Source organism: Rattus rattus, chromosome 5 (assembly GCF_011064425.1).
Source record: "Rattus rattus isolate New Zealand chromosome 5, Rrattus_CSIRO_v1, whole genome shotgun sequence".
Lineage (NCBI taxonomy): Eukaryota > Metazoa > Chordata > Mammalia > Rodentia > Muridae > Rattus > Rattus rattus.
The window spans coordinates 110,802,772-110,824,732 of NC_046158.1; the positions used below are offsets into that span (position 1 = coordinate 110,802,772).

Genomic DNA, 21,961 nt, shown 5'->3' on the forward strand with positions numbered 1-21,961 from the left:
GTTCTCATGTTTAAAGTATGATGCCATTTTTATAAAGAACACAGGAAAAATCAAATCTGTGGTATTACATTTGATTTTTAGATTAGCTCGACTAGCTCGTCAAACTAGCAGCTATGTGGTCAGGGGTTGGGAGTGGAGTACATTAGGGTGCTGGCATCTCTGTTTTTGTGATCTGATATGTATTGCATAAGAAGCCATTGTGCTAATACACTTACCATGTGCTTGAATTACAGCTGCGTAATTATTTCTGAGGTGCTTTAGACCACTGGAGATTGGACCCAATGAGCCCTCCAAGCAATGTCCAACACCCTTCTTGGAAATACTTGAGAGCAAAGATTCAGTCACACGTCCTCAAATCCTCAGCAGCCACCGCCCTTTGGGTGTGGCTCTTGCTCTTGGTTACTCAGTAACAGGGTACAAGAACCAAGTGCCACCTGCCATATGCCAACTCTGTGCTGGTCCCTGTGAGTGAGCTGCCTGTCCTGTGAGGCATCATGTGAGGAGCTGTGAGGGGCGGGAAGGGACACACATGACTTCAGCAGACAGTATGAGGCAAGCATCGGGTGATTTAGACTTCCTGGCCACATGCCCACAGATGGTGTCTGAGATACCAGTATTTAATATTTGAATTCTCTACATTCTAGCCTAGACACTTTGGTTGCAAGAAGAAAATTGACTCCAGTTGTATCCTGGAACGAAGTTTATTGGAGGAAAATGTTGGACAGGTTCCCAGAGAAAATAAGATCTTCTTCAGGCACAAAAAGAAATGGGGACTGAGGATCAGAAGTTCAAGGTCATCCATTCCCAGCTACATAATGAGATCGAAGTCAGCCTGAGCTACATGGGACCTGATCTGGGGGATGGGGAAGGAAGGGGAAGGAAGGGAAGGAAGGGAAGGGAAGGAAGGGGGAAGGGAAGGGAAGGGAAAGGGAAGAAGGAAGAGAAGGAAGAAAGTAGGCCTAAAATGAGCAGGGGGCACAGCCTTGGCTACACAGTTATTCCTTTTCCAATTCATTCCCAACCTTCTACCTCCTCTTCCAGCCCCACTATTCTCCAGGTTCTCAACCCCAGGCCCTTTGTTTCTTTTGCCATCTACTAGCAACCTACAGCAGGAGTCTCCAGACCACGGCAGACCTGGCTTCTCTCCATCCCTGCCCTCCCAGGAGCCCATCATTGCTTCTTGGCGATGCTCTTGTTTTGACAGACACTGGGGCTTGGGTGTTCAGGAAATGTGTGCTTTGTTGTGTACCCAGAGCAAGGATGCTGGTAGCATCCCTATCTGCTCTTTGCTCTTGAAAGAGCTGATTCAGCTGTGGGGTAGCAGGGAATAGGATGACCAGACCCTGGACAAAGACGTCTGCCTGGCATGCCCTTACCCTGATGGATGATGCTTTGAATGAGAATGGCTCCCATAAACCCTTATGTTTGAATGTTTTGTCCCCAGTTAATGAACAGTTTGGGAAGGTGTGGCCTTGTTGGAGGAGATAAGACTCTGGGAGTAGACTTGGAGGTTGAGCTTTGAGGTTTCCAAAGGCCACACAAGGTCTGTCTGTCTGTCTGTCTGTCTGTCTGTCTGTCTCTATCTATCTATCTATCTATCTATCTATCTATCTATCTATCTATCTATCATCTATCTACCTACTATATCATCTATTTGTCTATCTCCCTCTCCTCCTCTCCCTCCCCCCCTTCCTGCTCCCTACCATGATGATCATGGACTAACACTCTAAAACTGTAAGCAAACCCCCAGCTAAATGCTTTCTTTTATAAGATTTAACTTGGTCATAGTGTCTCCTCCTCACAGCAAAAGAACGATAAGTAAGACATCTAGGAACCACAAAATTTTGGCTTCCTCAGTTTAAAATGTAAGGGAGAGTGTACCTTTCAGGAAACTATGAAATAGAATGTCCCAGGACACCGATTCAGACCCTAGCCTGATAATGCTACTCTCTTCAACATCAAAATTCCTGGGGCTGAGTCCACAGTTGGGATCTTTCAGAAAGACAGGATCCAAGTGTAGCCAAGACTCAGAATAAAAAACTTTATTTCCCAGTCTCCCTTGCTGTACAGTGTGTTTACGTGACCAATTTCTAGCTGATGAGAAGTGGGTGGGGTGCAATTGCATACAGTCCATGGACCATGGGGATGGGCATGCTTCCCCTCTCTCTTCCTTTTCACTGTAGGGTCCATGGCCACTGCAGTCACCTCAGCTTCATAATCAAAGGCAACACTTGGGGTATGGAGAAAAGTCACCAGCATAACCAGACCAGGAGAGAAAACCAAGACTCTGTCGTGCTGTGCTCGCTGTATTGAGTCTCTGTTAGAGCAGCCTGACATATATCTTGGCTGGTACAGATGGTCTCAGAAAGTCCACGAGGACATGGATGCTGCTCTAACCCACCAAGAAAGTCCCAAAGTGAGCCTTGAAGAGAAAGGCGAAGGGATACAAAGGAAAACCACACATGGGCAACATGGCTGAGTCAGTCTCAGAGCCCTGCAGGCAGCAGATCGACCTCCATCCCCAAACCTCCCTTCATCCATTTTTTCTTAGGAACAAGAGGCTTGGAGGGCAAGTCAGGCAGGTCAGGAAAGCCAGATGTCTCTGTGCTGCTTATACAGAGGTAGGCAGGACCTTGTTCACAGCACCTGAGCTGTCAGACAGCAGCAACCGTCTCCTCCTGAGGGCAGGTAAGCCATCATAAGCTCTGGGATGTTACACGAGATGAGGTTCCATTTACGACTGCATCAAGAGCTAGGAACTTCCCGTTAAAGAAAACATGGATCACAGAAGGTCCCACACTGACTTATGGTCCTAGGAAGGGGTCGTCTGCAGGAGAGGATACATTAGGGAGGGAAAATGGCCTTTCACTCCTGGCTCGGTGACAGGATCCAGACAAGCTCAGACTAGATGAAGAAAGACTTCAAAGTGGAAGGGCAAGGGACCAGAAAAGCTGTCCCCGGGTCACGCACCCATTACTACTCTGAGCCTTAGTCAGAATTGCTCTCCCTAGTCCCCAAGGACATCTGGGCTCCTGTACTCCTCTCTGGCCACCCCTGACCCCAGCGCTGTCCTTTAAGTGGAAATACTGTCTAGTGTCAATTGGGCATTGTTATACCTCCATGCGCTCACACGTGCTGAATGGATACCTGGATATTATCTTTCTGAGTGGCCATCTCTGCTGAATTCTCGTTCACATTCAGGTTGCTAGAATTCTTCTTTCTGCACAGGCAAGAGCAGACTGCATGAGAGACCCTTCCCTACTGCTTGCCGCCATCCCTGGCTGTACAGAGCAGGAGAGCTCTGCACAGTGTGAGGCACTTGTTGCCCCACCCCAGCTCTTTCTTCAGCGTGAGTAGATGCAAGCAAAGGCAAACTGTGGAGGCGATTCAGAAGGGGAACCCACAAATTGGGAGAGGGCAGAGTAGGAAATGTGAAACCTGTGGACTCTGTAGGGGAGAACTTTCCTCAGACGTTTTGGGGGACGAAGGAGGGAATGAGATGAACAGAATAATGCATTCCTGTTCCCCACACAGCTCCAGACTCACCTCCAGCTGTAACAAGCCCCTAGGCCCAGCAGCAGGCCCAGGAAGCCTGCCAGAAATCCCAGGACCCAGAGCAGCCTCTGGAACAGCTGCAGCTGCTGCAGGGCTGTAACGGGAAAGAGACGCTGTCTGGGCTTCAGGTCCTCAACATTCCCTCCCCAGGGTGACCCATCCCAGATCACTTTGATTTTAACTTTCACTTCATCCCCAAAGCCTTGTGCAAGTGATCCACTTGGACTCCTCAGACAAGCTGTCTGGCGGCAGAAGGAATCTGGGAAGGAAGTCTTAGGACGCGAGAATCTTTGTGCAGAGAGGTTCCAGCAGGTAGAGTTACTATTTCCCCTCACCTCTGGTCCCAAAGTAGGCTGAGGCTGAGGCAGAGCCCAGAGCGTTGGAGGCCGTGCACACATACTCCCCTTGATTGTTAGGTCCGAGCTCCTCAATGTCCAGTCTCAAGGCATTGGGCGGAGCAGTGACTCGGATGTGGGGCTGGGTGGGAGCGCCGTGCGGTTGGTTAGAAGCTACTAGTTGACTGCCCAGGTGGAGGGTGAGGCTGGCCAGGGGCTCACTGTCCACTCGACAGTCGAGGATGCCCTGGTGGCCACCCTGAGGTTCCACAAACACTGTGAGAGTGGGAGTCTTGGGAGGATCTGTGGGGAGAAGGAGTGCACTGACTGTAGAAATCCCTCCCTCTGCTGTGGCTCTGCTGCGCTTCTGTGAGAGTGGAGCCCATTCCCTCACCCCTGAGGCAAAGGCGACGTTAAGGAGCATGGTGAGATGCCTTAGTAAAGTGGTTGCCGCAAAAACATGAGTGGGATCTGTGTTTGAGCTCCAGCACTCATGTGAAAATCTATATTAATACCATCACCAGGGAGGCAGAGACAGGAGGCTCCCTGGAGCTCTGTGGACATCCAATCTTCCTCAATTGGTTCAGCGAGAGATCGGGCACACATAAAGATGGTGACCTCTGGCCTCCATGCATATGCATGAATATGTACAAGCATAGACACAGCACACACACACACACACACACACACACACTCACACTCACACAGCATACGTATGCACATTTTCTTAAATCGGCATGATGGGACTTTAGAATTGGATCTCAATATGTCTTACAGCTTCTCTTCTGCTTCCTGGAATGAACACGGAAAACCCAGGCCAGCCTGCTGACCATGTATGTATGGCCTATCTGCAGCTGCCAGGTGAGGCTGTCTTAGTTCAATCTCAGCAGAGCCATTGGACAGCTGCTGTCAAGAGACCAGAAGAACTGCCCAGCTGAGCCCTGTCCAGATTTCTAACCCACAGAATTGTGAATTTGGGATAACGTGTTTCCAAGCAGGAACCGAATGACACAGCTTGGGCACAAAAGAATAGAGTGGGAAAACCAGGGCTAAGGATGGCCACTATGTACTCAGTCTGCTTTCTCTTCTGTATCCATCCCAAGATAAGAGGACTGTATCCTTCCTTTCAAAGATGGGGGACGGAAGCCTAGATACACAACCATGTACAGCCAGCCAGTGGGAATGCTAGTGTGCTGAGCCCCTTACCTATGGAGCCCTTGCTCTGTGCAGAGAAAAGACCTGATACAGACCAGTGAGACGTCGAGACAGACGCAGGGCAGGGCGGGTTCATACTCACAGAGGACACGGAGCATGACTGGAGGTGAGGTCGTAACCCCAGTGGAGAGCTCAGCCCTGCAGTGGTACAACCCAGCCTGAGCCCGGACCACAGGGGTGAAGGAGAGTGTGGGCACAGGAGCTGAATGTAGGAGATGGCGATTCCAGAACCACGTGAAGGAAGAGTTGCCCACGGGCTGGGCGCCACCAGGGAGGTGGCAGCTTAGGTTTAGAGCTGTGCCCTCTGGCACATCCAAGCCTGGCTCAGCTGTCACACGTATATCTGTAGTACAAGGACAGGTAAACGGTCAGGGACCTGTGCACCGTGGGGTGATCTCAATCTATCTTGGGCTCAAGGCCCTCCACACTGGGACCATGTCTTTCTTCAGTCATGAAATGACATGACCACATCTGTGTACTGAGGTTTCCGCCACAGGGCTCTGCCTCCAGAATCCGAGGCCATTCAAAGCATGAGACTGTATTTGCCCTCAGACTGGGCTTCCCAAGGGAAGTCTGTCTTGCTCCTGCCCTGCTTTTCCAGTGAAGGGTTTGTGAGGTGAGGATATCTCCTCCCACTCTTTTTTTTCTTTTCTTTTTTTTTTTTTTTTTTGGTTCTTTTTTTTGGGAGCTGGGGACCGAACCCAGGGCCTTGCGCTTCCTAGGCAAGCGCTCTACCACTGAGCTAAATCCCCAACCCCCCTCCCACTCTTTCAATGAAGCACTAATACTCTTCCCTACTCCAGTGGTAGCCTGGATCGTCCCCTGAGGCTAGTCTGCCCTTTCACTGAGAGCCATGCCTCCTTAAACAGATGAGAGTTCTCAGGGAAGTAGTTCATACTCCTTCTGGACAGCAGCCCCTCACATGGGACCCAGCCCCGCAGCACAAGAGCCCCAAACCCTAGCCCCTTCCTCACTCCGGTTCCCACTCACCAGTCTCCCTCAGAAGCTTGTGGGTGGTACTGATGGAGCCCAGTGTATTCCGGGCTGTGCAAACGTAAGTGTTGCCATCGCCAAAAGTCGCGTCTTGCACCTGTAGTCGAAGAGCATTCCGGGCTGCCTGGACGTGGCTTATCCCGGGTGCTGAGCTGTGAAGCTCACGGCTGGCAGCTAGCACCTCGCTGTTGCGGGAGAGAACCAGCTCAGCAGGTGGCTCGCTGTCCACGGTGCACTGAATCACGACCATGTGCCTTGTCCTGGAGTCTCGGAAGGAAGACAGGACAGCATCCCGGGGGGCATCTAGAGGCAGGGCACAGATAGGGGCCCTGCTGAGGCATGTACAGCTCACTGCCCATCTGCCCAATGTTGGTGAAGCTCAGTTTCCAGACAAGTGTCCCTTCCTAAAAGAATCAAGCCTGATCCAGAGTCTGTCCCACAAGCAGGGTTCCTGGGGCCATGCTTCTACCTACACTGCTAACCCTCTCTCCCCCAAGTGCTCATTTCTGGACTCCCTGTGGCGCCATGCCCACTCTAACTGACTCCTGGAAGCATTCTATGCCACCCTCACCCTGGAAAGTCACAGTTCAGGAGCCCCTGCTCACAGAGAATTTGCAGGCTGGCAGGTCTGGAGCTCCGCGTGCCCTGAGTATCATGCACCTGGCAAAAGTAAGCGCCAGCATGAGCCTGTGTCGTCACCGGGAACTGGAGTGACGAAGCTGGTCCCTCCTGAAGCCAATGGCCATTGTGAAACCAGGCATAGAGTGCAGGTGAGAGGGCAGCAGGGTCCTCGCAGGTCACCGTGACAGGCTCCCCCTCGGGTACGGTAGCAGAGGGATTCATCCTCACTCGTACACCTGAACCGAGGAGTCCAGAGTCAGCTGGGCCCAGCTGGACATTACAGGCAGTTCCTTCCCCTGCAGCCTTGGTCTGTCCCTGCTTTACCTTCCAGCCGAAGCACCAGGGATGTGTTGACCTTGCCCAGTGGGCTCTGGGCAGAGCAGCTGTAGAGCCCCTCATCACTGGGCTTCGGGTCCTGAAGCTCTAGACGCAGGGTGTTGGGGACGGAAGCCTCAGTGGAGGAGGCTAGGAGCTGGCCACCGTGGCTGAGAGTTAGCTGGGCAGGTGGGCGACTATCCACAGTACACAGTACCAGGGCCAGCCGCCGGCCCTGGCTCTCCAGGAGGTAGGTCAGCTGCAGGCTTCGGGGAGCGTCTGTGGAGGTTCGGGAGGGATCCGCAGAGAAGGCCAGTTTGCCAGTGGCAGGAGCGTTCCCTAATGTCCAGCCCATGGATAGCTGTTCCTTCACATGGTTCTGGGATTGCCACCCACTACATGCGGTTAATGCCTTCTGCCTAAAAAGGACCGATCCCCATTTCCCTACCTCTTAAGGTCCCTTGTCCAGTGCTCTGCAACTGGCCGGTTGCTCTTAGCCTGCATACTAGGGGGCCTCCCATGCCCTGATCCCTATGAGTTTCTGTCCCTCTTTCCCACTGCCCACACCCAGCCAGACTCACAGAGGACATCCAGGGTCACAGGTCTGGAGAGATGGGGTGTGTGGCCAGGGAGCCCCACACCGCAGCGGTAGGAGGTAGCATCTGAAACTGTAACGCTGGGCAGGGAGATGGATCTGACACCAAGCAGTTGTTGGCCGCCCTTGTACCATGTGTAGCTGAGTGAGTCCTGGTGGGTGCTCCACGCCAAGCAGCTGAGGTTCACCTGCTGCCCCTCTTGCACAGTGGCATTGGGCCACACGGCCACACGCACAGCTGGGGGAAAGAGGAGGTCACAAGTGAGCGTCTCAGAGCTGTGTGCAGCAAGCCATTGTCTCAACGTGGGCCAGTCAGCTCTGCTGCTGACACACTCCAGACCCCAGGGAACTTTCCTGCTAAAGGAATTCACAGAATGAACCTGGGGGATCCTTGGCAGAACAATTCAGAGCCCAGACAGTCCTGAGCCCTTCCCTGGCTCTGGCTAAAGGCAAATAGGTGAAAAGGTCTCCCTACGTGCACGACAGTGGCATCTCTTGTAAGACACCCTTTCCAGTTAGCTTTATGCACCGGGCACCCAGCGTTCTTTTTGGTTTGGTTGTTTTGGTTTGGTTTTCGGTTTTTTTTTGAGACAGGGTTTCTCTGTGTAACAGCCCTGGCTGTCTGAAACTTGCTTTGTGTGGACCAAGCTGGCCTCAAACTCACAGAGACCCACCTGCCTCTGCCTCCTGAGTGCTGGGATTAAAAGTCTGCACCACCACACCCAGCTAGGGCACCCAGTTTTTTGGGTTTTTTTTGTTTTGTTTTTTTCTTTTCTTTTTTTCGGAGCTGGGGACCGAACCCAGGGTCTTGTGCTTGCTAGGCAAGCGCTCTACCACTGAGCTAAATCCCCAACCCCAGGGCACCCAGTTTTTAAATGAGGCCTTTCATGCAACCCAAGTCCAGAACCCACATCCCTAATTAGCATGGGGTTGGGGCTTGTTCTCATGCTCCTAGGCTTCTAGAACCTTGTGCATTTCCTCTTTCACACTGACCCTGGGCATCGAAGTCAGTTGTAGCAGATGCCTGGCCCAGTGTGTTGGTGGCTTCACATGTGTAGGTCCCACCATCCTCCAGCTCTGTGAATTGGATCTCCAGGCGCAACTCATTGGAGCTCACAGCCACATGCAGCCGGGGATTACTGCTTGCCAATTCCTCCGGGCCTTGTAGGGTAGAGGCCACGAGGCGATTCTGGTGGAACAGTCGCAGCAGAGCTGGAGGGTCACTTTGTGCACTGCACACCAGGTGGCCGTATCGCCCAGGGCCCGTGCTCAGCAGGGCGCTGAGTGTCACGTGACGTGGGGTATCTACATCAGATGAGGAGTGGTCAGGGTGGAACCGCGGCATCCCTCATACAGGGCTTTGCTGTGGAACACCGCCCTCTCCCTGCCCCAGTGAGAAACACCCTTACAGGACACATGGAGGCTGACAGGGGCAGCCAGGCTGGCTGTAGCTGTGTCTGGAGCCTGAGCTTGGCAATGGTAGGCACCAGCTTGCCTCAGACTTATGGCTGCAATGCGCAATATAGATGAGGTTGACTCCTGGAGGGGGCGGCCATCCTGAAACCAGCGGTATGAGGTCCCCTCAGGCAACCCTGTGGGCACCTGGCAGCTCAGGACCACAGCCTGGCCCTCTCGGAGCTCAGGTGATGGCGAAACCTGGACCCAGGCTCCTGCAAGGAGAAACAGGGTAAGTGAGGGCTTACCACCATCCCTCCGTTGTCTGTCACTTCGTGTGTCTCCAGGAGGATGTGGAGGCCCAGTCCTGTGACTACAGCTGCTGAGGACTCCCTCAGTCCCGTGTCTTTGTCTTTTCTGCTCCTTTTGGCCTGAATCTGCCTTGTCCTGGCCCTTGCTCCTTACCGCCTGGCATATGGGTTTCTGGTTTTGGTTGGTCTGTTGGTTTGGTTTTTGAGACAGAGTCTTACTCTGTGGCACCTGGCTGGCTTAGAACTCACCACGTAGCTCAGGCTGGCCTTGAATTTATAAGGGTCTCGTGCTTCAGCCTCCTAAGCGCTGTCACCCGTGGCAGGTGAGCCTCAACAGATCAGAGCTTATGTGCTCTACAACCAGGACCAAGCACAGCACCCACATGTGTTAGCCCTAAGACATGATGGTTTGACCACAAATGCACTGTCCCAGGAGGGCTAGCTCACTCTGAGGGTCACTGATCTGACAGTAAACTGGACTCAGAACGCGTAGCCTAGGACTTGAGGGGAAGGTTGACAACAGCTATAGCCTGCTCTGCCCAAACCCTTCCCCCAGGATGGAGGCCATGACAGCCTAGAGAGTAGAGAGTGAGCAGAGAGGAATCAGGGGTCAGGCGGTGAGGAGAGGCAGCTTGAGCAGAAACCAGGGCCAGAACTAAACTCAAATCTCTCTGCCTAAGAAATGGATGTAAAGGGGTTGGGGATTTAGCTCAGTGGTAGAGCGCTTGCCTAGCAAGCGCAAGGCCCTGGGTTCGGTCCCCAGCTCTGAAAAAAAAGAAAAAGAAAAAAAAAGTAATGGATATAATAAATTAGGAAAACAAGCAGAACCAAAGAAAATGTCCCCAAATTGTTACTGCTGGACATTATGAGAGAAGCGTGTGTGTCTCTTTGGCCTTCACCTTACAGATATTAGCTTTCCTTTTTCTGGTGTATTTTCCTAGCTAGATTGTTTTGTTTTGACATATATACCCCAGGCTGACTTTGAACTTGCTATCTCCCTGACTCTTCCTGAAATGCTTGGCTTATGGTGCGTGCCACTGTGAATCCTTGTTCTAGGAAACTTCATATAAAGAAAAATATATATGATGAATATATTATTTGTAAATATATATATATATATATATATACACACACACACATTTGTGTTTAACATGCATGTACTGGATTTTGTATGAGAACGTTTGAAGCAAAATTATATTACAAAATAAATTGTGTTAGAAAATTGTCCAGCCAGCTTGGCATGGTAGCTCACATCTGTAATCTTAGCCCTAAGGTGGCTGAGTCAGGACTCAGAGGCTGGCATGGGTGCATAGTAATTTCAGGGGTACCCTGTCGAAAAAGAACAGGGAAGGAGGGAGGAGGGAGGACACCAGCTGAAGGACGCAAAGCCTCCTGCTCAGTTGCTTCTGCTTCCTATGGCCGCTGCAGTTGGTGGAAGCATGGGAAGGCTGCAAAGTACATCCCAATCCAAGCATCTACATGACACGCACAGTCCACGGTGTCTGACCAGAGCAGTTCTAGATCTCAGGATACCCCCTAGTGTCAGAGGACTGACACTTACCTCTGACCTGGAAGAAGAGTGAACTGTTGGCTGATCCAAGAACATTTGTGGCTTCGCAGTGGTAGTTTCCAGAGTCTTCAAGGCCTAGTTCCCGGACCTCTAGCTGCAGGGAGTTGGCTGTGGCCTTGGCCTGGATTCTACCATGGGATGGACGTTGGGGTTCCAAGCTGGTGGCCAGGAGGCGCTCCCCACGGAATAGAGACAGGTGAGCCAGGGGATAGCTGTCCACAGTGCAGATGAACACAGCCATGTGGCCCTGACCCACATCCAGGAGGGCTGACAGCTTTGGAGGGTCTGGGGCATCTGCATGAACCAGAGTGGGGGTAGCTACTCAGGCCACTGTAGCCAATCTCACTACATCCTAGCTGTCATCCTGTGTCCCCCTCCTCTTGCACATACTCCATAGGCCCAGCTGATCATGGGAGATTGGCACTTGTCCCCCCCAGGACTCAACCCCAACCCTGTGGCCCCCAGGTCCCTCCACCTATCAGGCCCCTCCATCCTCCTGGCCCACTCACACACATGCACGCGCGCACACACACACACACACACACACACACACACACACACACACACACACACACACTGATCCCTCTACCCTCTAAGCTGTGATACCCTTAGCCATCACCCACACTGCACACTTAGGACCACAGGAGCCGAGAGCTGAGCCCCATCGTCAGTGAGGAGGCGGCAGGCATAGACGGCAGCATCAGTCCTGGCCAGAGGCTGCAGCCTCACAGTCTCCAGTGGTCCCTGGGTCCACAGCACTCCATTCCGGAACCAAGAAAAGTTGGCAGGGCTGACGGCAACCTCCTGGGTCACGTTACAAGTTAGGCTGGCCTCTGTGCCTTCACGCAGTGTATCTGACGGTGTGATGACCACGACAGTAGCTGGAGGATAGGCAGCAGGGGCTCATTGGAGACAGGCCTCACCCTGGTTAGCCACCCCATACCCACCCTGGCCCAGGTTCCAGTTTCCAACTTTGAGCAGGGAAGGATGGAGAGGAAAACCAATAAGACGTGGGGACATCGAGGGACACAGAAAAGTGATGGATGGCAAGGCAGCCCCACTACTTTCTCAGAGGTGAGCCTTGGAAGTACCAGGATGGCCCTTCTCCCTTGATGTGGAGCATTGAGGCTTCCTTTGCTTCCTCCCATTGTGGCCAGAGGTCAATTTGCTCAAAGCAGGGGTAGCCTGAGCTCATGCTCCACTTCCCTCAGTCCCTCTGCTACTCCTTACCCTTAGCATTGAAAGAGGCTGAGACAGAGGAGTTGCCCAGTGTGTTGCTAGCCTCACACAGGTACATGCCCTCATCCTCTAGTACCGGCTTCTGGATCTCCACCTGCAGTGAGTTGGAGGCTCTGCTGACTTTCATGCGCTGGGAGCGGCTCCCACACATTGATGGCAGAGAAGTGGCCACAACATGACCTTTGTGGAGAAGCCGTAGCTGGGCTGGGGGATCACTGTCTACTTGGCACAAGAGGATGCCACGCCGTCCATCCCCGTCTCCAGAGGTATCCAAATCCAGCCTGGCAGTGAATGTGAGCTTTCTTGGGGGATCTATGGGAAGCAAGAGCATTGGGAACTCATCTTGTGCCTATTGATAGAGCACCAGGTCCACTTCAGCCTGGCTGGGCTCCGAGAAGCACACCGAGCATCCACAAACAGCCGTGTAGGACAGGCACAGCACAAGGTACCCATTCATCTACACTCCTCATCCTAACTGTGCCCTACTGTTGAAGTCTCTCCAGACCGGGAGCCATCTTCCAGCTGGGATCAAGGTGGTGTACGAGCTGTCAGTCACCTTGCGTGTCCCATACACCTCTAAAACAGAACAGCCTCAGAGAAGTCCCCAAGACTGATGCTGGCTTATGCAGTGCCTCGAAGTTTAGTCCACCATTATTGCCCGGCTCAGATCCTGGCATACAGGTAACACTTACAATGACCACGCTAGTTGTGTTATTTTGGCAACTTTGATGGTTATTACTGTGAAGGATCTAGAGTCACCTAAGAGATGAAGCTTTGGGCATATCTGTGGAGCTTCTAGATTGGATTAATTGAGATAGAATGACCCACCCTGAAGGTGGGTGGCAACATTCCATGGGCCAGGATCCTAAACTGAATTAAGAGGAGAAAGTGGCCAGGTAAGGTGGCTCATGCCTTTCATCCCAGCACTCGGGAGGCAGGGGCAGGAAGATCTCTGTGAGTTCACTTGGTCTGCAGAGCTAGTTCCAGGACAGCCAAAGGAACCCTATCCAAGAAAGAAAAGGAAGGAAGGAAGGAAGGAAGGAAGGAAGGAAGGAGAGAGAGAGAGAGAGAGAGAGAGAGAGGAAGAAATGAAGGAAGGAAGGAAGAAGGAAGAAAGGAAGAAAGAAAGAAAGAAAGAAAGAAAGAAAGAAAGAAAGAAAGAAAGAAGGAAGGAAAGAGAGAGAGAAAGAAGGAAGAGAAAGGAGAGGAGAGGGGAGAGGGGAGAGGGAGAGAGAGAGAGAGAGAGAGAGAGAGAGAGAGAGAGAGAGGAGAGAGAGAGCACATAAGCTGAGCACCAGATTCATCCATCTCTGATTCCCGACTGCAGACCGGCTGCCCTCCACTCTTATGGCCTTGATGGACTGCACTCTCCAATAATCCCTTTTCCTCACTTTTTTTTTTTTGTCACAGCAACAAGAGAAGTCACTAAATGGGTCTAGGATTGAATCCAGGGTCTTACACATATACTAGGCAAGTACTTAAAGAATGATTCCTCTCTAGAGATTTCTCAAAACACATGGAAAGGACAGTTCGCAGCTCAGCCCCCCACAATCCCACGTGGGCACTAGAAACCCCCTGAACACAGTGTAACCCTGTGGGCTCATCAGTCCCCAGGGCTCATCTGGAACATTACCCTTGGAGGACACAGAGGAGCTCGTCGCCCTGTGGAGCACATGCACACATTGTGGAGTGTGATATCTGGGGGCAGGACAAGCTGGGGTCTAGAGCCATGATACAAGTTAGGGGCAAAGGCCGGGGTCTAGAGTGCAAGACTTAGGAGATAAGGCTTCACTCCCCCGACTTCTGCCCGAGGTTGATAGGTCTGTGGTGACAAGGCCCATGACCACTCTCTGATGTTGACCCAGGGTCAGAATATGGAAGGGGGTGGCTGGTGGTCCTCATGGGATGATCCTACACAGTGGGCAGTCGCTAGAAGCCAAGGCCAACTCACAGAACACAGTGAGGATGGTAGGCAGGGAGGGGCCGCTGGTGTGGGGGCCAGCCCGGGCTCTACAGTAGTATGAGCCCGCATCCGTGCTGGAAGCCGCAGGAAGCAGGAAGTTGCTGCTGGACCCCTCCAGAAGCAAAACTCCGTTAAGGTACCAGGAGAAGCGAGTGTCAGGTGCTGGGTTCAGGCCACTCCTGCAGCTCAGAGTCACCGCCTGTCCTTCCACAACCTCTTTTGAAGGGCTGATGAGGAGTCGGGCAACTGGAGGAGGACAGAGAACAGACTTGTGCTGTGGTTAGGCTGTGAGGGCCCTGGCCCTCTGTGCCCCCTGCTACAGGAAGCTCTCTAGATTGCGCCTCTCTTTACAAGCCTGTTGGAGCTTTGCGGTAGATAAGGAGGATTTGGCCTTGAATGACCATTCAGATGTAGTGAATCCCAGATTACACCAAGCCAGGCTTATGTCAGAAACCTGGCTCGAGGCCTGGGGATGTAGCTCAGTGGATAGAGTGCTCGCCTACCATGAGTGAAGGGTACGGTTTAGTCCCCAGCATTGGCGAAACTAGACATGGTGGAAACAAAACAAAAACCAGCCGTGTGCACCAACAACAGGAGAATCCTGTTTCTCTCTTTTGTCTCCCACATCTAATGCCTACCAAAGACCCTGGCCCCTAAAACTTAAGAAATAAAAGATAAATGGATGCCTGTAAAGGACCCCCAAGTACAGAATCAGAGACGTGGGAGAGAAATAATTTGATGTACTACATTTCCCTTTGCCTTCTCTTCTAGAACTCTCTGAGGTTGGAGTGACTCCATAACCCAGGTCTTCCATGAGACCTAACCAGAGTTGGTCCCTCAGTTGAGTCCTTAGGATTGCTAGGACAAAGAGGCTTCCTCCTTGAACTGCCCCCACCTGTGTGCCCTGCAGCACATGTCCATGTTACCATTAGCATGGAAGTCTAGGCTGGACATTGATTTTCCAAGGGAGTTGGTGGCTGAGCATGTGTACTCCCCGCTGTCCGCTGGCTGCAAGTCTCGGATTTCTAGGCGCACGGAGTTGGGGGCAGAGGAAATGCTGAATCGGGGGTTGAAGTCATTTTCTCCAGAGCTGGAGGCCAATGTGAGACCTCCGTGTGACAGTACCACAGTAGCCAGGGGCTCGCTGATCACAGAGCAATGGAAGATGCCCACAAGGCCAGCCTGTGTCTCCAAGAAGGTGGTCAGGGCTGGAGTAAGAGGTGGATCTGTGTGGGAACCAGAGGAGTCTTGTCATCCTCAGAAAGGCCACTTCCTGTTTCCCCTGCTGTAACCTATGCTTTCTTTTTGCCCCACAGTGCCCTAGAACATGATGATCTCAGACCCTCCTCAGAACTTACCGAATATACACTACCCTCTGGGTGGGCAAATCTCTGTTAACCAAGCTAGCTCTCATGCCCACACTGAACATGGAGGTCAGGGCTCCAAATTAGGGTGTCACTTTGTAACTAGACTGGTCCCAAACCAGTAATCCTTCTGCCTCAGCCTCCTCAGTGCTGGATTATGGCTGTGTATTACAGTGCTGGCACCTCATTCTAAAGATGAGAAACTCAGGACAGTCCAGGCGGAAGGCGACGGTTTCGCCAAGTGAGCAAACACTCTTAGCAGCACAGGACACGTTGACCCCTGAGCCCTGCTGATGACACGCCCCAAGGGTCCACATGGCAGAGACACACCTGTGCCCTTCCCAACTAAGTGCATCCCCTCCAAGAAGAATACGGAAAGATTAAGGGACTGTCTGAAAAGTCTGGAATCAGTATACACTTCCTGGTGTGATCCCTGTGTGAGGACTGATTTATTCAGGGAGGTCTTGGGAATGCACACGGAGACGGTGAGGCATAAAGGATCTACACTTGCAACTCTAGGCATAGCCATGTGGACGATCATCCACTTACAATCACTCTACGTGTGGCTTTCCACCTCCTCCATGGTGTGAAGGTCACACACAGTCAGTAAAGCCGTTCTTTGAACATTGACCTTTGCCTAAGCTAGCAAGTTACAGTAGGGCCTTCCTCTCGCTCCTGGATGCTCAGCCATATACAGTGCCACGGGAGCCAGCCTAGGAGAGACACTGCTACTCTGGTGTATTGTGGTAGCAGCGGGCTTTGGATGCAGGCGTTCAGTGGCTTCACAGGCTATACGGCACTTAATCGCAAAGCAGGCATTTATTAGCTGGCTTGACCCAAACGTAGCTAAACGTGAGGCTAATACATTCGTGTTTAAGGCTTACTGAGCTAAACTCCTGAGTTCAGTACCTGGACTGTAGCAGATGTCTTTTCAACTTTGATTCCTTTGTGCGCCTGTGTGTGTGTGAGTGAGTATGTGAGTGTATATGTGTGTGTGTGTGAGAGTGTGTGTGTGTGTGTGTGTGTGTGTGTGTGTGAGAGAGAGAGAGAGAGAGAGAGAGAGAGAGAGAGAGAGAGAGAGAGAGAATATCCCACTCTATAACCTTGGTAGCTCAGAACCTACAGATATCCACCAGCCTCTGACTCCTGAGGGCTGGGGTTAAGAGTGTAAGAAAATTTCACTGAGCTGCAGGTCCATTATAACTCTAAAGGCAGCAGTAGGGAGCTATCTATGTAAGTACCATGTGCGCATGTCCACAGAATGAGTAATGACATATGTATGTGCACTGCGTGCACAGGCATGTGTAGGGAATGAACAACACAGCTCATGTACACAGGATCCAGTGTCAGCAACATGATGTCAACAGTTGGAACAAAATAAGGTGGAACTTATTTCTGAGTAAAACACTTGTTAACGTTGGAGGAGACTGAGCCTAGGAAGGTCAGCCTTGTGTATGGGTGCAGAGCTGACCATGCATTCAACCCCATCTGGCTGCATCGTCTACGTCTGAATCAAGGGTCTTTAGGCTGTTGTGCCAGGGCCCCTAACTGTCTTGCACCCACCCTTTGCCTCAACTCTGGTAGTCTCTGTTCCCCACATACTGGCCACTTACATCTGACCACCACACTCACTGGGCCGGAGCGCTCACTGCCCTGGGTGTTCTGCACTTCACAGAAATAGAAGCCAGTATCAGCCCTGGTGACTGTGGGCAGGTGCAAGGTTGGGGCATGGGCGTCTTCCAGAAGAATGTTGTTCTTGTACCAGCTGTAGCGAAGCTCCTGGGGTGCCTCCTTGGGGGTGCTACAGAGGAGTGTCACTGTCTCATTTTCCAAGATGGGCCCTGCTGGGTTCATCTTGACTTCAGCCGCTGCAAAAACAGCATAGGACACACCCTTAGAGTTCTAGATAACAGTCAGCTTCAATCTTTATGTATTATACTGAACCCCACCCCTACCCCATAAAGCAGGTGCCTCCTGGAGTCACCTGCCTCTTCTCCTCATACCATCCCCGGGGCCCTCCTGATAATACCACCTATGAGTACCTATGAGTACACATTGTCGTGGGTATGGAAGCTTCTAGTGCTTTCCTGACACAGGTCCCCTCAGCCTCATCCAGGACTCACTAAAAACGTGGAGGCTGAGTGGGGGTGACGCCAGAGAGCCCACATTATTTGTTGCTTGGCAGGTGTAGACCCCAGAATCATTCCAGGTTGCTGAGGATAGCTGGAGCACATGCCCCTTGGCTGTGAGGCTCACTCCATCCTTGACCCACTCCACAGAACTGACGGCAGGATAGCTGCTATTCACCCGGCAGGTGAGCGTGACCAGGTTCCCTGGAAGGATGTTCCTTCCTGAGGAGCTAAGGAGGATCTCCACACCTTTGGGGGCATCTGCAAAGCATGATGGGACATCAGGTAAGGGGCATGAGGATGGCAGGGCGTTTGGCATACTTCTTTCTAAGGAAGACAGCCTAGAGAAAACCCTCAAACCCACTGTCTGTCATCTGTCCTTCCCTACCCCCGTCCATTCCTGCTTCCCTCCTTTTCCCATGAGGCCCTGGGAATGTGGTACTTGGCCTATGTGTAGTTATCAATAGCTATTGATGTGTGGCTATTGATGTGTGGCTACCAATGGCCTATTGGTGGCTTTCTGTGTTAGAGCTGTCCGTGTTCTATGTGAGAATGACTGACACACAGTCATGAGTACTGTGCTTGCCTTAGTGGCTAGCAATAGCTATTGGTAAGGGACTAAGCAGCCATTTCATGGCAGGGGGCAAAAGACAGAAGACATTAGCTCTCAGAAAAGTTAACCAGTTTATAAGCAAGGGACTAACGACACTAAAACCCCCCACTCTGTTCCCCGGGTTTGCGTGTGTGGTCATGGGTATGGGGTACACACATTTGCATATGGAGGCCAGAGGTCAACATTGGATGTTGACCTCCCTCCCCAAGGTGTTGTCTACCCTGTCTCTTCAGGAAGAGTCTTTCAGTGACCTGGAACTTGCCAAATAGGTTAGGCTGTCTGGCCAGCAAGGCCCAAAGACCTGTGGGTCTCTGTCTCCTCAGCACCGCAGTTACAAGCATCGACTGTGTGGGGTTCAGCAGTCTCCATCTGCCCTCCCGGAAGTGCCACAGGGACAAGGGCCTGTTCCTAGGGGCTAGCCAAGCTGGTTTTGGTCGGAGAGCCCTAGAGATGGTGCCCAGTGAGAAGGGTGTGATACACTCACGCTGCACTTGTAGATAAACCTCTTTCTGACTACTGTGTGTGGCCAATGACAGCTGGCAGCGCAGGGTCCGTCTGTGGTCCTGCCAGGATGGGGCCATATGTAGGGTCGTCTGGTGGTAGACGCCAGTGGGCTCGAGGCTCTGGAAGTTGGAGATGACGGAGCGGGTGGGGTCCTGGCCTTGCCAATGCAGGCTGACCTGCTCCTCCTGCAGGCACAGGTACGGTGTGGAACAGTTGACGTTCACCTCCACACCTTCACGCAGCTCATGTGGGATGGTAATAGTGGGGGGACTGGGATTATCTGAAAGCAAAGGCAGTAATGCTCAGGGCTCCCCCTTACCTCACTGTACTTCACGCTGCCCCCACACCCCCAACCAAAGGGGAAGAACTGGGAGAGCGGGAGGGGGTGGCTCAAGGAAAGGAGAATGTCACAGAGTGAAAGTTAGGTAAAGGTCAGAGCTGAAGGCCTGGGTAAAGTCCAGGTCAAAGGATAGAGCTGGAGGGAAGGTGGCAGCCGCCGTCTGGGAATCCCTGACAGTGGTCAGTCCCCAGCCTCCTCACTTGTCACAGTGACTGTGGTGCCTCTGACATCAGACCAGCGGTTGCCATCACTGATCTCAAAGCGGAAGTTGTAGGTGCCTGAGTCTTCAAGCTTCAGGTCTTTGAGCAACAGGTTGCACACCTTGTGATCCATGTTCCCTGTCAGTTCAGCTCTGCCCCTGAAGCGCTCATCCACCAGCTTGGGGTCCCCTGAGTGGATTACCACCTGCCGTTTGCCCGAGTAGTCATAGTACCAGATGGCTGTGATGCCATTAGGCACTGATACATCGGCAGGGAAGCTGAAGATGCAGGGAATGAGCAGGCAAGATCCCGTCAAGCCCTGCACATCCTTGGGACTGGAGACACCCCACGTGGTCTGGCCTGGAGGAGGGTAGGAGGGCAACAGAGGAAAGGGTGATGTTGGGAATACTTCAGAGCCCTGACACCTGCCCAAGAAAGGATGCTCCAGCCAGGCTCCAAATCTGATCTAATTCCTCTCAGTGCCCCAGGGATGGGGTGTGCGCAGCCACATCTGATCTAGGCATAGTGTGGGCTTCGGTGCTGAGTGCACAGAGGCCAGACCCTATGAGAGGCCCTAGAGCCGTGCAGCTTACCTGGTGTGAAGACCGAGGCCAGCAGGAGCAAGGAGAGCAGGGCACACATCCCGGTTCTCAGGTGGGTCAGGTGCCTGAGAGGGCAGGATGGTAGGATGGGTAGGCACATGGAGGCTGCCTGGAGCACTTCAGTGCCCGAGTCTACAGGGTTTACCTCACTGCTTTGTTGGCCAACCCAAAAGGAAGGCAGAGTTCCTAAGGACTTCTGTGGCAGTCACCAGCAGGGAACCCGAAGCCCCTGTTCCTGGCTCAGGGTGTGATTGGAAATGCTCTCATTCGGTGGCATGCCCCAGAAAGTCTTCTGTGTCCCTTGGCTCCACCCCTTAAGGACACAGCCTCAAGGCTGGGCAGCAGTGCACGTCTCTCTTTTCCCTGCCACCTCCTGTTACTTAAACTGACAGAACCCGGAGTCCATGAGACCCTGTAACTTACTCCAGAGCTTCCAGTAAGCACAGTGCATTTCTTTGAGATTTGTCTTCTGCCTTCGGCTTTTCCAGCTACAAGCTGGGCTGAATCTGACTGAACTTCCCAAAGTGCTGAGGCTGCCTTGCTTGTTGGTAGATAAAGTTCTCAACTTGGAAGCTCAGGGTGGTCTCAAATTCACAGAATCCTCCTTCAGCCTCCTGATAAGATGATGGCTTTAAAGAGTCATTCCTCTCTCAAAAACACTCCTCATTGCCCCAGAGATTTTGAGAGACCTCCATTTCTTAACTCCTATGTTGTCCCCTTTCTCTCTGCTTCATAGACTTTAGGCTTCATAGACTCTAGGCCAACTCTTGTCTGCTCACCAGCTCTCTAGCTGCCTAGCTCTTCCCCCGCCATAAATGATCTTTGCTTGCAGAAATCTTACTCAGCCTTCAGGGTGATGCATAAATCTGTAACTTCCCCTCTGGGGTCAGTCCCTGTGGCTACAGCAGAGAAAGTTGTGTTTTCCTTCTTCCTGGCATACATGGGCATCCACCCATTTCTGAAGACCTAGGCTTGGGGACATGCTGTCCACTGCAGTGAAGAGCCCCAGACCTGTAGGGATCTCAGTGATTAAGACAAGAACGTGTGGTCCTTGGCATTCAGAGAATCAGGCTAGAGAGGAGGTAAGGAAACTTGCCTGTGTCAGATCACCACGCACTCACACCCAAAAACCGTAAGTTAAATGTCTATTCTATACCACACACAAGAAGCAAGCTCTGTGCCAACAAGTGTCACAGCAGGAAGGAAGTCCACAGGCAGCAGACACAGGAGGCCAAGAAACACCTGGAAAACAACTTAGATGACAGTCTCCCTGGCTTTTGATCAGGCAACACTTTCCTGAATTAGAAGCCAAGCTCAGTGGTGTGTTTTGTGATCCTAGCATTCGGGGAGCTGAAGTGAGAGGATCCTGTGTTTGAGGCCCGTCTGGGCAAGGTAGTAAAAAAAAACAAACTTGAGAATCACTTATCGAAGATTAATAACCAGAACATGTAGAGAATTCTAGCAATGGCATCGCCTACTCAGAAATAAAACAATCAGGAAAGTGGGCAAAGGACTTGAATAGGCACTTCTCATTGAGGAAATGCTGAGTAATAAACCAACAAAAATACACCAGTAAGCCATGAGGAAAACACAAGTGAAAACCACAGTGAGGGCCGGGGAGGAGGCTCAGGGGGTAAGAACCACAGTACCTGCCCTGGGTGAGAGCCTCCTTACAGCCTCAGCAGCCCCAGAATGTAGCAGCAGCACTAGTTGGAGCAGACAGGAGGACTGCTGGGGTTAGCTGGCAGGCCAGCTCAGCTGAAAGAGAGCCTGTGTCAAGGGGAATAAAGTGGCCAGAGACAGAAGACGCACGTCAGCAAACATGTGAACATACCATATGCACACAGAGCAGCCAACCACTATGATGGCTACTAATGAAAAAACAAGAATTAAGAACTGCAGGTGAGGATGTGCGGAAGCCGGAGCCCTGCCCACTGTGAGCGGGCACAGTGCAGGAGACTGAGGTTATGCAGAACTATGAAATGGGGCAGGATGATAACCTATAGTGACTGAAGCGGACACTGCTAAACCACACCCATAGCAGCATCCCTCGCAGTCGTCAAAGGACAGAGAGAGCCCTGTGACTATCTACAGGGAGATGG

The 21,961-nt window shown here is 52.1% G+C and overlaps 1 protein-coding gene across 1 annotated transcript; it reads right to left on the reverse strand.

Annotated features, from left to right (window-relative positions):
- Window positions 1-1,543: 1,543 nt before the first annotated feature.
- On the reverse strand, window positions 1,544-20,620 carry Siglec1 (sialic acid binding Ig like lectin 1). The gene is made up of 20 exons (XM_032902350.1): window positions 19,851-20,620; window positions 19,258-19,617; window positions 18,698-18,997; window positions 17,595-17,861; window positions 17,085-17,339; window positions 15,034-15,333; window positions 12,136-12,456; window positions 11,529-11,786; window positions 10,897-11,199; window positions 9,039-9,299; window positions 8,623-8,934; window positions 7,616-7,867; window positions 7,044-7,313; window positions 6,704-6,955; window positions 6,096-6,401; window positions 5,188-5,448; window positions 3,891-4,193; window positions 3,547-3,649; window positions 3,148-3,220; window positions 1,544-2,678 (listed from the first exon to the last, which is right to left on the reverse strand). The coding sequence occupies exons 1-20, from the start codon at window positions 19,957-19,959 to the stop codon at window positions 2,655-2,657; spliced, it is 4,890 nt and encodes a 1,629-aa protein (XP_032758241.1). The 5' UTR covers window positions 19,960-20,620; the 3' UTR covers window positions 1,544-2,654.
- Between the last annotated feature and the right edge of the window lie 1,341 nt (window positions 20,621-21,961).